The sequence below is a fragment of the Sparus aurata genome, chromosome 4 (genome assembly GCF_900880675.1).
Source record: "Sparus aurata chromosome 4, fSpaAur1.1, whole genome shotgun sequence".
NCBI lineage: Eukaryota > Metazoa > Chordata > Actinopteri > Spariformes > Sparidae > Sparus > Sparus aurata.
This window is the reverse complement of record NC_044190.1, coordinates 2,911,943-2,927,784: the sequence shown is the minus strand read 5'-3', so window position 1 is coordinate 2,927,784 and position 15,842 is coordinate 2,911,943. Positions and strand designations below refer to the sequence as shown.

At 39.5% G+C, this 15,842-nt stretch overlaps 1 protein-coding gene across 6 annotated transcripts in view; it reads right to left on the bottom strand.

Annotated features, from left to right (window-relative positions):
- The window catches only part of ano1a (anoctamin 1, calcium activated chloride channel a), a 120,824-nt gene extending 112,869 nt beyond the window's left edge, over positions 1-7,955 (bottom strand). For 2 of the 6 annotated variants that reach the window (XM_030413863.1, XM_030413865.1), the window contains exon 1: positions 7,849-7,955. Coding sequence is in view for 3 of the 6 variants with exons in the window: in XM_030413860.1 (XP_030269720.1) it covers positions 5,575-5,638 (64 nt within the window). In the remaining 3 variants the exon portion in view is untranslated. Of the gene's footprint in view, positions 1-5,574; positions 6,093-7,848 lie in introns of those variants that run through there. The other 4 variants (XM_030413860.1, XM_030413861.1, XM_030413862.1 and 1 more) reach the window with 3 other exon arrangements.
- Between the last annotated feature and the right edge of the window lie 7,887 nt (positions 7,956-15,842).

Here is a 15,842-nt window from a genome sequence, read left to right as displayed (position 1 = left end):
CAGCAGAGAGGTGACGAGATGCAGATAGTTGTTCAGTTCAGCTTAATTAGCCTCCTGTTTTGTAAGACCTGATGTGGTTCGGACGTGTGACCAGACCACATATCAGCCGTGGTCGCGAAGTGCTTGACAGCGGCGAAATGAAGTTTGACTGGTAGAAGCAGTGGGGCTGGTCTGTTGGCTACTTGCAGGGAGGCTAACGCTAGCATGATAGCGCAAAGTCATGCTTTCAGAGTACTGTTTGAGATGGTACATGTTGAGATGATGGAGGAGGTTAGTGGTTGCTGACACATTTTGCACCTAATGCTGGTGTCTCCTTTGTCAGACTTCTGGTAGCTGAACTTTAATGAGCAAAGTGGTATGACCTTTCTTCGGTTCAATTTCTTCATCTTTGTCAATTTCCTCACATTCATTTTTGCTAGTCGGACCGCTCATTTTCTTGTATCGGCTAGACAACGTCACTTTAAGTTGTTGTTAGTGGGAGGGGACAGAAACATGCATCCACCACATGCATTTGTTTCTCTGATGTGCAATTGGCTAATGGTGATGTGTCTCAAAACAAACAAACAGACTCAAAACAAAAAACTCTTTCGAAAATACATTTTATCGTGAAAATGATCGAGATCTTTAATTGCCCAGCCCTAACCTGATGTGATGTAATAGGACTGGCATTACAAGTTTGAAGCCCTCTTGCTCTGCATACCTCATATATACACAGGCATGGATCTTTCACCAAATCACAAAATAGTCACTTCAGTGATATAGGCCACATTGAAAATTTCTAATACTGTCCTGTAAAACCTGAAAATAATCTTAAAGTTCAAGGCTTCAGAAAATAAATGCAAGTCTCAGATGTCAAATTTGTAATTCTAATCAAAGGAGGGCTCCCTCAGCATCAAATTGTGGTTTGTTAAAAGGGCACTGCATGTTACTCTAAAATGCTCAGTTGTAAGCGAGACCGAACACTTGAGGTAGGCTAAGAAATACTAGAATTCCACAGTGGGAGACTGGAAAAGCTTCCTATTTACTAATGAATCAGAGTTAAGAGATTTTTTGGCAGTAACAGATGGATGTACATAAGGAGACACACAGGAGAGAGAGAATAATACCACAGTGAAACATGGTGGCGTGAAGATTAAACTCTGGGGCTGTTTGTCTCTTCTGGACACCTGCATAGACTTGACTCTACCTTGACTAAGTAGAAATGAAGTAAACTTGAAGTAAAAATACTACTCCATTCATGAAGAACGTAAATCCTGGACAACTTTGGACTTTCACAGCATGTGACAGATCACACATAATAAGGGACATATTCTAGATCTTGCAATTGCCAAGAGATGATAAATTTCCTAAGTTAGGGATGGTCAGAAAGGTGAACATGTGTTACCATGTATTTTTTTTACAAAGACCATCTCTGATGAGAACAGTAGAACTAGAATAAGGTTGATCAGATATCAACTACCAATGAAGACACCTTTACAATATTTGTTCAGGGTTTCAGACCCACAACAGCTCTGCCTCCAGTTTGTGTTAAAAATCTTGTCAAATGTTTCAGTTTGTGGTAAGTAGGAATGGAGGAATTTCAAACTGGTTACAGCTCAAAAAAGGGAGTGTAGAAAGTCCAAATGCCAGTTACGTAAAACTAAACTCCAGGTTCGTAAAGGTTCTATAAAGAGAGATTTCACTTCTACAATTTAGAATTCAAAGGGCGAGGCAGTCCTTTTTCTCTGAAATTATTAATATGAACAATAATAATGCTCTACGGTTTGGCAATATGTTAAAAAAGCCCATCAATCACAGATTGCCAGTATATTTGCGCAGGTGTGCACCAGCATGTACAGTGGACGGGGAATTCTCCTCCCAGACCACTGCGCTGCACACATTTTTAGCTAATGCAGTTATGGAGGAGCTAGTTCCAAAAAAACTAAATTACAAGATTTGGGATTTTGGGGATTTTTAAACCGGACGCAACTGGTAAGCCAAAGGACCCACCTGAAGAAATGTGCCGTCTGTGCAAACATATGGTACCGACAAAGGACTCTTACACTGCCAGTTTTTCACAAGCATATGTGAATACACAATCCTGCTGAGTACACTGTGCTCACACCGAGAGAAGCTTGGCTGTCGTTTCTGTTTATATTAATATTAGGAGTCTACATGATTGCTGTGTGATTTTGGTGGACCAAATATTTATTTTGTTTGAATACATTGAATACATACATTGAATACTTTACCTTACCATCTGACATCTGCAGTCTTTAAGATAATTTCATTTAAACATTAGAGCCCAAAGTTTAATGCTACACTTTTTTATAAATCTCCTTGAGATCTTTATGAGCTGTAGGCTATTTTGCCAGGACCACTTAAACATAAACATGTAGGTATGCAACAGTTTGGTTTAGTCACCGTTGTTCATACACTGAGATTCACTGAGTGTTTAATCTTGTAGGTTACATTGGTTTCTGAGGTTCAGTATTTTACCCAACCTTATAACAAGACCATGAGCCACAGCCGCCACTTGAATGAATGAATGAATTAATTTACAAATCAAAGTATGAATCTATTAATACATAGACTAAATTTCAAAGTAAGTCATTAATTATATATTTTAATGGCCAAAAAAAAGAGGAATTAAAATTAGATTTTGCAAATTAAGTTTTAAATTTGAAAATACAGTTTAAAAGGACAAAATAATAGCTGGATTGGGCAAACTGAATTAAGAATACAGCTTTTAATCAGGCATTTAAAGGGGCAATTTTCTATCTGCATTTCCTTTTACCCACTGCTTTTCCTTTTCCTATTAGCTTTTCCATTTGCTTATTTATTTAGCCTCTCAGTATAGCCTTTTTGTGACACTTTGGTCCTTGAGCTGGTCAAACCAGGTAAAACAATGCAAATTGGCAGATGTAACAAGCTCTCTGATTGGTTATTGTCATCTGCAGATGTATGACATTAGAGACTTCCACCTTGTCTAACTTGAATGGGGATTAAATGATTTAATCGTGCTGCTCTTCTAGACTTTCCGAATATTATTAGACCATGTATATATATATATATATATATATATATATATATATATATATATATATATATATACACATATATATATATATATATATATATATACATATATGTATGTATATATATATATATATATATATATATATATATATATATATACAAATAGAGAGAGAGAGAGAGAGAGAGAATATACTATATTGCCAAAAGTATTCGCATCGCATTGCACTTGCTGATGTATGGCTTGGATGCAGCTGCTCGGCCATGGAAACCCATTCCATGAAGTTCTCTATGCATTGTTCTTGAGTTAATCTGAAGGCCACATGAAGTTTGGAGGTCTGAAGTGATTGACTCTGCAGAAAGTTGGCGATATATATATATATATTTATATATATATACATATACATATACATACATATATATGTGTGTGTGTGTATATATATATATATATATATATGTATATATATATATATATATATATATATATATGTATATATATATATATATATATATATATATATATATATATATATATATATGTATATACATATATAAAATTAAGTGCCCTTACCCTAACCCTTAAGTTACGTAGTTATAGCATGGGTCTTGGGTTTGCTTTGGCAATAACAGATGTTGTCACTGTAAATCTTTGCCACTAGCCTACCTGTCTGAAATTTGACTCTGGCGTGCATAAGGTTCTCATTTCCATTCAAACATGCACAATGAGTGTGTTAGCATTGTCAACAGGTGAGGATTTGTAAGTTTTTTAAGCAGATCGTAGAATAATAGGACAGAAGAGGACAGATCTAACATAGACTTCCAACGAAAAGATAAAATCTGCATGCAAAAAACTTCAGCAGTCATTTGCTTGTTGCCTTGAGAACTTGGGCTGGGAACAACATGTTTCAGCAGCCATGACTCTAATACCTGCTGCAGTATTCAATTGATCAGCTGAAGTCAGTGTTAACACTGTGGACATGCCCATTGTTATAGAGAGGTAGTGTACACTGAATGCATCATAAATAAATGAAGATCTAACAGGATGTAATGGCATCTGTTTTCACTGTTGACTCAATGGGTAATGTGAGCTGAAAATGTCTGCACACTCCAATTTGCACAACTCAACCACAAATATTCGTAACATATATGAATTATTTTTTTTTTTCTCTTTTCTCAGTTCTACGACTCACCTATGAACATGCTGCCTTGTTCAGGAGGACAGCTACAAATCTTCTCATTGACATACTTTATAGTATATAACGTATAGAAAAGGAAAAGCCAATCGATGAGCTCATGGGGCACTAAAGGAGTGGGATATATGGACAAATTGTGTTATAACTGAAGCATTATTTCCATGTTGATTCATATCATAACATAAGTTCATGTTTTTACATTCACAATGGATCAAATGTTTCATGATTCGTGCACAATGTCCCATGTGTAGTGACAAATCTAAAAAAGAAATGCTCACTTTACTCTTTTGGTTTACTTCTTTCATACATCTTGTTTCTAACAGCAGGAGACAGCTAAACCCCATTACACTACACTACCTGCTCTTCCGCTTTTGAATATATAACAAGAAACTTTTATGCATTTAAAAATAACTAGACCTTTGTTATATATTTTGCAGAGTTGTGTTTTTACAATACATTAACCCAAATGTATCCAAATATGTTTAAACACAATAAATCAGTAATTTATTCAAGGTGATGGTGTGTTTCCCTTGGTCACATGTCACTAACTTCCACGGAAACACATGAAACATGTGATATTAGCTCTGTTATTAGTTGCTTGAGCTTAACACTCCGCAGGACTCTGCTGCTCAAAGGCTGCTAACAGTTAACTAGCTATCATCCTGTTGATTTCAATACAGATTTGCATTGCCATCTTGATTTAATCAGCATTACAGATTTTTGAGGTCCCTCCAACAAGCCATAACAGTAGCAGCCTCTGATACTAAATAGAGTTGACACAGCTCTGTGGAGTAGGACACAACTACAGTAACAGAAGATGTGTTTCATGTTCCTCTGTAGTCAGCGTAGACAGTAGTAGTCAGTCAAATAGTCAGTTCTGTTTGTGATTTGCTAAGCAACAGTATGTCAGTCCCAGGCACATTTTCTGTCATCCTCAGCTAGGGGACAACGAGATGCCACACATGAAATGTCTTATATTCAAATTGTATAGCTACTTCAACACAGTGTGAACTGAAACAAGGTTTTATGTTTATAAAGGCAATTATACAATCTTAACGGTCCCTTTAATGTTAAGGTTTTAACAAAATAGGAAATAAAAAAATAAAAACCTAACATCATGTGTATACCAGTCTCAAACCTGTCAGCATCTTGGTGTAAAAGGTCAATCAAACATCTGTGCACCTGTGTGCGTTATGTCAGCAGCATCAATCCACATAATTCACCTAAATCAACAAGGACTTAGGATCAAAAGCATACAAAGCTTAATATCCTCGCCACGTCTTTGCGAGTGCGCACAAATCATCTTGACCAAATTCAAATGTTTTCTGCGAAATCTGGAAATAAATCTGGGATGGAGCGCTCTTACCGGGTTCCTCTGCACTGTCGTGCTGTTTTAAGCTCCCAGCATCTCCATCATCTTGTCGCTCCATTGGGGTTAAATAGACTCTCAGGGTTCCCCCAGAGCCAGACCTACAGTGCTGTCGCTCTTTGCAACAGCATCTATCCCTTCGTGTGCTTCGCGGCTTCACAGCCTCCTGCGCTGTTGCATGGAAACGCTGGATGGGAAGATATCACTTACTCATTCTTATGGAAGACTGATAGGCTACTGCCAAACTGTTCCCGGTCCAATTTGTTCACAGAAACTGTTGTTGAGCCGACCGTATCCACGGAGTATTAATCTCAATGAGATGATTACAGAAGCGAATTAAGATCTTAATAAATGCTGCCTACATGACATTATCTGTCAGAAAAAATACTCTTCCATGCTAACACATCTCCCCTCCGTGTGAGGACGTTCCATGTCTAAATGAGGTTGTCCACTCACACAAAGTGCAGTGGTAACGCGCAAGGAAGCCCAGCAAAAATCGTGCCAAACGGTCTAGAATTATGTTGCATTCACTGCCTACAGAAAACATGGAAATATGAGTCTTGTGTCTTCTCCGGCCCCAGCTCATCCAAATCTCCAATTGATACACTCAGACAATTCACCTCCACTCTCAGTTAGTCATGCAAGAACTGTGGAGTGCATCCTATTTATAATTGTTTTTTGACAATCAAGTATCCAAATTTTAAAAAGGATCACATTTAGGTTACCATTCTTATAAAACTCATGGTGAGAAGGTAGAACTTACTTTAACATAATTTGGGGTTCAGTTAAAGTAGGACTAAGATTTTGGTAAATTGTTCTGATCGATGTTCTGATTGTGGTTTGAGAAAGTGTAGTTTGTGCCTAGTGTATGCTTCTCATGTGAAAAATAACTAACACTATGATCACTGATAGCCCAACAACAGTTCAACAACATCCAATGCCTTTCTGAAGCCCTAAAAGACTCTCCCATCCAGGCTCATTATGAAACAGTTATCCACCTGCTTCTCGAGCTGTGTGTCATGTTTGGCTACCTGGATTACCTGGAAACAGGTTAAAAACATTTTTCTTTTTCAAAAGATTGCAACTTTTATCAATGATCACTAGATATTCATTTTTCTGAAAATCAGATTAGCATGACTTGAATTTGATGCTCATACACAGAGGAACAAGCTGGGGCTAAAATAATGGAGGGTGTTTTGCTAACATTAACAACTGACCTGAATCTACACCATCCTTCTTCCGATGCGGTGATACAGTATGTAAAGTCTATACGTAGCGGGTGTTTAAGTGTTAACAAATGGGGGAAAGTATGAAGTTTGTAAGCGATGTTATTTCCTATGGAACCTGAATGCCTCAGTGCTCTCTAACTCGAGCATCACTGAGCCAACTGGTGCCGCCTACTCGCGCTGGGGTCTTCCAGTAGGCGCGGGGTGAGTTGAGCGCACGAACAACTGTTGTGGTTTCACGTAAACGCAGACCACATAACAGCAACCAGCAACAATAGATTAAATACATTTTTGTAACGACTGTACACATTAGCAGCACTGAATCCTTAATCCACATATTTTAAACAAGATGCTCCACTGAGCGCATCCTGTGGAGATTCTAAATATCTCTTCTGCGACATGTCCGAGAACAACAGCGACCAAAAGGAAATGTTTTCTTCGGTAATTGGTTCCTTTACCCTTATCGGCGCAACTATCTGTTACACTGTCTGTCAGCTTTCAGCTACGAGAACGCGCTCCTCGCTTGGTGAGAGAGAGATATGGAGAGCTCATTACATTCATACTGTAAACCAGAATTCCTCCGCACAGCCCCAGCACCGTTTCAGTCATGAATTATTTAAATCCTTTCGATTGTAGATGCAAAGCAGTATAAAGAGTAGGATATTCCACACGTTACCCACAGAGCAAACAGGGAGTGAACGTCGTTTGGCTAAATTAAATAAGTTAGGAAACCTCGCTCAATAATGTGCCCCAGGACACGAAACGTCAATCAGGCTGAACGCGAGCTTGCCATGGATATCACCTCTAATTAATTTCACTGAACATAAATAACGCTGCCTTTACCGTTATAATTAATACAAAAAACATTAATGAAACATGAGACATCATAAGGATCTTAAAGAAGCGAGAGCTGTACCCAGAGCGGCCATTTACGCCCCGAACAAATGAATAATAGCAGAGTAAACAAGGACAGGTTTTCGGATTAATGGGAGATTAAAAGGAGATCAATGTGTAACATTGTAACATGTAACAAATTAATATTTACCTTTTCTCCGGAGTTAAACAGAGGCCGTTTGGGTAGAAGGTAAAAAGGAATAAGTGCAGGTATTGGCCAGGTAACACTTCCCACACACCTGAGTGCAGACGGGCGGAGGAGGAAGTGCTTCTGGCCTCCTCAGGTATAGTCTCTCCTCCCACACGAGAACATGAAGCCATTGGTTGGTTATGCAACGAGATAATGTAAATACTTAGGAGTGCTGGCTTGGCCAGGAGCACAAAAAGAACATATTCGAAAATGAACCTACAATATACTTACACCCTGTAAGAGCTGGACAAATGCGCCAGCCTTTTATTTTGGTAAGTGATCTAATATCAGCATTTATTACATGTATTTATGTAGTGTTGATGGACCCAAGCAAAGCACACAGTCAGTCTCCCCAGGTGAGACAGGCATTCCAGTACAAGCATGTGTGGACTTGCAGTGAACTGCCCAGACATTTTCATGGTCTCATTTTCTCTTCTTATTCTGAGGAAAAGTACTGACACCCACAGTGACAGACTCACAGTGAAGCCAGTCTTTCAAACAGAATACATATGTGCGGAAATAATTTGTTAACTGCAACTGTGTGAATGCGTGACATGTCTGGGAAAAATACATTAATATTTGGCTCCCTCTGTGTGTGTTTTCCCATAAAACATTCATATTAACATAAAGTGGCCATGTCTGCATTAGTGTTGTCACGATACCAACATTTTGGTATCGGTACCGGTACCAACATGTTTTTCGATACTTTTCGATACTTTTTTAAATAAAAAGAGAACGCAAAAAATGTCATTACTGACTTTATTTTAATAGAAAATCTTAGAACAATAACATATTAATGTATATAAAGTAAATAAAATAAAATACCACAAAGACAAGCTTTTCTAATGCACACAATTTTAAAATAAATAAACCAGCTCTATTTTTTTTTCCTCCAGAGCTACTTTTGTTAAGAGTGAAGGGGGGTGGCGCTTGCTTTTAGCACTGAATGTGGCTTTTTTTCATGACCAAATTACCTGTCGTTCCCTGAACTCAGTGGGCAGGCCTGGATGCTTGTCCTTTAGGTGTTTGGCTAGTTTGAAGCCGTTTCCGCCCTTAGCCATGCATGTTTTAAAACACCGTTTACACAGTGGTGCATCAGCGTTAATTGCCTCGCCTTGCTCATTTTTTTTTAAGTCAAAGTACTGCCATATCGCACTTTGCGTCCCTGGTTTGTCCACAACCAAATGCAATATAGTACCGTTTTAAATGCCTCAGTACCCCGGTACCAAATTAGTACCGGTATACCGAACAACCCTAGTCTGCATGCTGTCACTTGAGGTCAAAATGGGGGCCTTTTAGACACATACCTGCTCCCTAATACTGAATACTACAAAAAACATGGGTCTGAGGTGATGACAGATACTAATCCACCATATACACTGGAATGACTCTGATCAAGCTTGGACTACCACTATGCCTTTTTTAACCTGGTCACAAGAGGAAAAATTAAGTCCTCAATTGAACTCAGAGCCAAGCTGGCCTAGAATCAGCCATCTGTATCCCTCAGGCAACAAATTCAGAGGGATTCTCTTACAACAGTTATACCTGATCTGCATTTAATCATGGTATTTGGACTCAAATGTATGATTATTTGGATTAATACTATATAAATATTGAATTATAATAAAGTAAACTAGGAAAATAATTCTAAGTACTGTGAATATACTGGCAGTTATTCACAGCACGAAGTAGTAGTAATAACTGCAGTAGCAGCAGTAGTAGTTTGAGAAGTTTTATTAGTATTGCTGGTAGGTCTAGCAGTAGTGGTCATAGTACTATTAGAAGGCTGCGAGTCAAAAAGTAACCAAATATGACTGAGGTCAAGTGAACAGTCTGCTGTCAGACCACAGCGGCACAATGTTTTGTAACCTGCTTGCTCCTGTTTGCCTCTTAACACACAGTGTTAAAGCAAAACCAGGGAGTGCTGTTTGTCAAATATTTCCCGTATGGGTGTTGGTGTTGACACTGGTGGGAGACTGTGACAGAAAAGCATGCCTTTCCAGTGCAACAGGTATGGGCCAGAGCAGCCAAGCAGGCCATGTCTGAGTGAAGGGAATTGTGCATTTACACCAGCCTAATGCACCTATTGTGTTTCTATCAAGACTATCATAGCCCTGGGTGTTGTTTTACACACCACACCCAACTTTGCAAAAGATTCACATTGCAAATGAGGAGAAAGACCTCCAAATACTGAAAGGTGGTCCTATTGTCACAACAGGTATGTAAAAGTCAATTCTACCCAGTGAGTCACAGCTGTTAACATAACTAATGGCAATGAATCTAAAAGTCACTGCTGAAACTGAGCCAAGAGCTGTAGTATTCATACCAGTTCTGGTTGAAAGCTGTGGGAACAGTACTGTAAATCATTTTGTAACTCATGTTTGCCTTTGTCATGAACAGCAGCTAATTTGTGATGTAGCTTAAGCCATTTTAAAATCAGAATCATGTTAAAACTTAAGATAGCCAATTAAAAAATGGTAGACTGAAGTAAGCCATAAGCTTATACAGTTGGGATAGACATGAAACATTTTTTTTTTCTTAATTTGCTGCAGCACCTTAAAGAATTAGACAATCCTAAAGTAACTATAAAACCTTATATGAGCATAACATACTATACATACATATACTGTATGAAGAGTTAACTGACTCTCCCTCACCTCTGTGTTCGCACACCTTCTCACCATAGAAGAACTGTGTTGTCTACATCACCTTTGCTGGAAGTGTCACCAGGAATATTTGGACCAGTAACACAGCAGTATCTGTGCATTTGACCTCAACACAGTGTGTGCTGTGATGCTACCAGAATCCTTTGAATCTGAAGCTTATCTTTCTTAATCGATGTGTACACAGTGGTGTGCATTTATTTTCACTATCATGACCTCATTTTGTTCAGATGGTCAAAGCTGTCAAACACTGCAATATTATAAGAGAGTACATATAACTTATACTGCCAGGAATGTTTAAATCTTTAGAATCTTGGGATACCGACCTTGCCATATAACCCTATCCGCAAGTCCAAAGCCAAATGTGATGTATGATCGCCTGTCATAGATCAAATTATATGAGTGATTGACAGATTAATCACTGATGAATGTAGACCGATCAGCCACTATCAGGCCTGGGCTTGAAAGAGGACTCAGATGCAGAATAGGGATGATTAAAGCAGGCTTTTATTTTTAAAGAACTTCTCTCTTATGCTCTTAAACAGAGTGACAAATGAACAGGCTACGTTGATTGCCTGATCTGAAAAAGTGAGAAAACATCAAGGAACAAAAACTTATGCGAAAAATAAACGAGGCAAAAAACCTCAAAGCAAAAGGCAAGGTAACAAAAAAATCACCCTCACCGCGGTGTGACAACAACATAAAAACCACCTACTTAATATTATGCAGTTTCCCCATGAGCCGCCAGAAGAGCCTGTCAAGGCATGGCCCTCAAGCCATTGGGGGTTTCCTGTGGTGTCTGGCAGGAAGATGTTTGTTGTGGATCTTTTCGGTCCTGTATGTTGTGGGATGGGACCTCTATTGATCATCCCAGTTCCACTGATGCTCGAACAGATTGGAATCTTGGGAATTTGGAAGTCAATGCCTCAATGCCTGTTGTGGTCCTTGATCGCAGTTGCCTTGGGACGGTGTACTTGGTCCACAGTGGTGTTTGGATGGGTAGTGTGTGTCAAGTGGAATCCACATGAATGACAGGACCTACAGACACATATATATATATGTATATATGTATATATCTGTCTGTAGACTAGTAGTCTGTCTGTATTTACATAGTTCAAAGACCAACAATCAGGTCTTAAGTGATGCTATACAAAAATAAAAGTGCCACACACAGTCATTTTAATGGATTTGTTTGTCTGCGGCCCTCTAATGAAATTAAAATCTATGTGTATATATGTGTGAAGGAGAGGGTCACTTTGAAAATGCTATGCTCCTTCACAGAGATTCTTCGTTTTGTGATTTCTTGCTGCATAGTGGTACAACAAAGATCACCTTCATCACTGAACTTTGAATGTTCAAGTAAGACATTTGAACTAGAATTAAAGAAATATACATGTTCCCACCCTAGGTAGCATGAATATGAGTATGAGGTTTCACACTCATACTCTTTGTGTAGTGTGGGGCGGCTTGCGTGTGTCCACACAGACAGTGTTGCTGCCACAGCAGTGAACCAGGCATCAAATTCCCCAGATCTGATCAAGCATCAGTGGGAAATGCTAGAACAAGTCCCATCTGTGCAAGCTTACTGAAAAAACCCACCTCATTCAGAGCCACACCTCCAAAACACATGAATGTGCACTGCCTGACTACATCGACACCAACTGCCCTGTGGCTCTCTCTGGCCAGCTGGGAGATATATTAGCTGCTAGTTCGCTACATTCAACATGCTCACTTTGGTTTTTAGACTAATAAATACACGAACAAACAACTCTGAAATGCTACAATCGTGTAAATAAAAGCAAAATAGCCATCACAAACATAGCTTAGTCTAAAAACACTAGCAAGTGCAACAGTTCCTCCTAACAGCTGTAGGTGTGTGCTTTGTGCTAATGTTATCTGCCACTGGAGTGAGTTGCTGCCACCCTAGCTCTGCTTGACTCAGGGGCTGTGTGTTTAGTGGTACTCAGTTATCAAACTGCTAAAGAGACAGTTAAGTGGCCCTGTATTAGGAGCGTAGCAAACCGTTGTTATCACTAACCATAACCAACTACCTCATGTCTTACTCACACGTCAGAAAACACTGAACATTTTCATAATGAATGCAAACATCGAACATGGCTATTGTTTGTTCGTACTCACCATTGTCAAGCTAGTATGTTAGTATTGGGAAATTTTGGTTGCACTTCCTCAGCCATTCTTGTCCCACTAACTTGCTAGTTGCTTTAGCTATACATCCCCCCAGCCCAGAGAAAGACTCCTGTCATATGCAATACGAGTGCAAAGGTTGCACAGGCAGGTAGGTATGTAGGAAGACAGTCAGGAAGCCTGTCCAATGTTTTAGGGCTGAATGAAAGACTGTATGGGCTTATAAGAGGCCTGCATCAGCCAAAGTTAATGGATTTTTTTTTTTACTTGTCTGAGCATTTGATTTATTGATAGCTGTTGGGATGCTAAGAGATTTTCGACAAACATAACAAGAAAATGCCTAGAATAACTTACCAATATTAGCTTTAATTATATAATTAGCCAAAAGTTTAGAGTGAACATACTTAACCGTCAAATTCATGAGCAGTGAAGGCTGATCGCTGATAGATAACTTTCACTCCTAATCAATAAAAGTGAAACTCAATCGTCCAAAGTGTTTGACTGGAAGCAGCAGCTACCAGATGACAGACTGAGTGAGGCAGAGTGGGGGGCTGGGAGAGAGTACGGACTCCTAACCCTGCTCCTGATGATCTACAACTACTATTCCTCGGTGCCTCCGGTCAGCTGACCAGCTGCTCCTTGAGGTACTGAGGTCTAAGCGGAAGCTCAGAGGGGAAAGAGCCTTTTCTATTGCCGGTCCCAAACTATGGAACGTCCTCCTGTTACACATCAGACAAGCCCCCTCACTGTCCATTTTTAAAACTCATCTTAAAACCCATCTTTATTCTTTGGCTTTTAACCCAGCATGAGGCTCTGCTCTTGTTTTAGTGTTTTATTGTTTTATCATTGTTATAGTTTTATTGTTTTTTATATCGTCTTTTATGTTTTTATGTCTTATGTTCTATTTAAGCACAAGCTTAAATAGAACAAGCGCCTCGGTCCTGACCGCATGACTGTTGTGCTCAAATGACGTTAAAGCACACCCTCAAGGATAATATTGCAATTATACAACTAATACCAACAAAAATGAAATCTATAATCAAAATATATCCATGTTGATGGACAATTTGCTCTCAAATTTTAAAGGTTTTTGTGAGTGTGCGTCGCGTTTCCATGGAAACACATGCCGTCTGACTAATAACTAAAACAAAATAAGTCACGTTCACGACGTCAAGCTGAAGCTCGTTTCCCTGATTTTAGACCCGCCCACAAGCTCCTCGATTGGCTCTGCCGTTTCTTGTGTGATTGGCCGTCCCCGCTGTCACTCCATCTTGCTTGCAAACCGGTCTGCTAGTTGTCCAAAGGGGTGTACTGCGAAGCCAGTTTAGTGGGTTAGCGAGGTATGTTGAGTCTAAAGCCAGGCTTCCCTGTACTACAAAGGTGGCTCTCTTTTAACCCGGCTAGATCACCATGGTAACTTATGCTTAGCTCATAACATGAGGGGTGTACTGCGAAGCCAGTTTAGTGGGTTAGCGAGGTATGTTGAGTCTAAAGCCAGGCTTTCCTGTCCTACAAAGGTGGCTCTCTTTTAAGATCACCATGGTAACTTATGCTTAGCTCATAACCTGGTCCCAACCAGGTTATGTTCAGAGTTTCAGCTTAAAATCGGCTATAAAAGCGCCGCTGTTTCACTGTGTAACTCATTCGGAGATGGCGTCACCATTCATTGAGAACCCGGTGGACCTCGGAGCAAGAATAATTCAGGCAGCACCACGACGTGAGCGGCTTCTTCAAGATCGCGCTGATCCGCTGGCATTTCCTGATGAAATTCTCTATGAGCGATATAGATTTTCAGCAGAGGGAATACGGTACATTTGCTCACTTATTGAGCCGAGTGTCAGGAATGCCACTCGAAGAAGCTGTGCGCTCACTGTCGGGCAAACTGTTTGTGTAGCCCTTCGTTTTGTTGCCACGGGAACCTACTTACATTCAGTTGGTGATGCAGAAAATCTGAGCAAGAACACACACTGACAAAATGATGGGGCAGCTTGGCTACATACCACTTTGAATGATGTTTTTGTATTTGGCTCTAACTTGCTGCCATGTCCGACTGCTGCTTCCACATCTTAATAAAATGCAACATGAAATATTAATTAGGCCAACCTAGTATTTATTTGTCACAGATAATGAGTGAAGTTAATTATTTCTTTGATGTTGCCATGAATAAACTGATGAACTGATAGATGTTTCATCCGTTGTAGGGCAGTGTACGCCCAAACACAAATCTTACAGGCTTGAGCTATTTTCACTGTCAAAAAGGTCTTTATTGTCATTGTACAGGGACAGTAGCTACATTTGCTTGTTCATCCCGACACAGTAATAAAAAAAATAAACACTTAACATTTATAGCCTACGCACACTCAGCCTCACTTTCAATAAAACACAAACGCGCATTCTATAACTGGGATCAGTAAAATGTGAAAACAATATAGACATCATTCAAAAATGAAAAAAGATAGTTGTTGCTTCAGTTTATTTATTTTTTAATGGATGTTGGTTGATATGTAGACGTTGCACAATGTTGAGCATTCAGAAATTAAAACACTAAGGGCTTAATATAATATTGATCATAATATTAATCATTGTTAACTTATACATTTACACGGTCAGCAGTTTTCTGCCAGCAGCCCTCCCTCGCTCTATTGGCGGCGACAGTGTTACTTTTTGCCGTGATGGTTTCTTTGAATTCTTCATAGCCTTGCATAATAAAAATCTGCTCATCTTGAGTAAAATATGTGGCCCGGGATCGATCCATTTTCTCACGGAAGTAGAATAATATGACGTCAAACGCCCTCTTTTATGTGAACGCGCGCAGAGCACAAAGCAGAGAACCGGACTTAACAAATTAAGTTGATAACCACCGTCGCAGTACCGTTTAACTCTGATTGGGGACTTGGGGCTTTGTTGAGCTGCATCATGAGCACAAAGCCTGGCTATGTTGAGCCCCCTTCGCAGTACAGGCCTCAGGAGTCCTATTAATCTGCCAATGTAAGTTGGGCGTTTGTTCTGCCTGGGTCATGTCCGCTAGAAGGATTGTAATATCAGAGGTTTCATTTACATTTACGTTTTATTCGGTGTCCATGTGCGTAGCTCATGCAGCTCTGTCTCGTTTGCGCTCCCTGACTGTTTGTTTGCAGTTTTGGCACA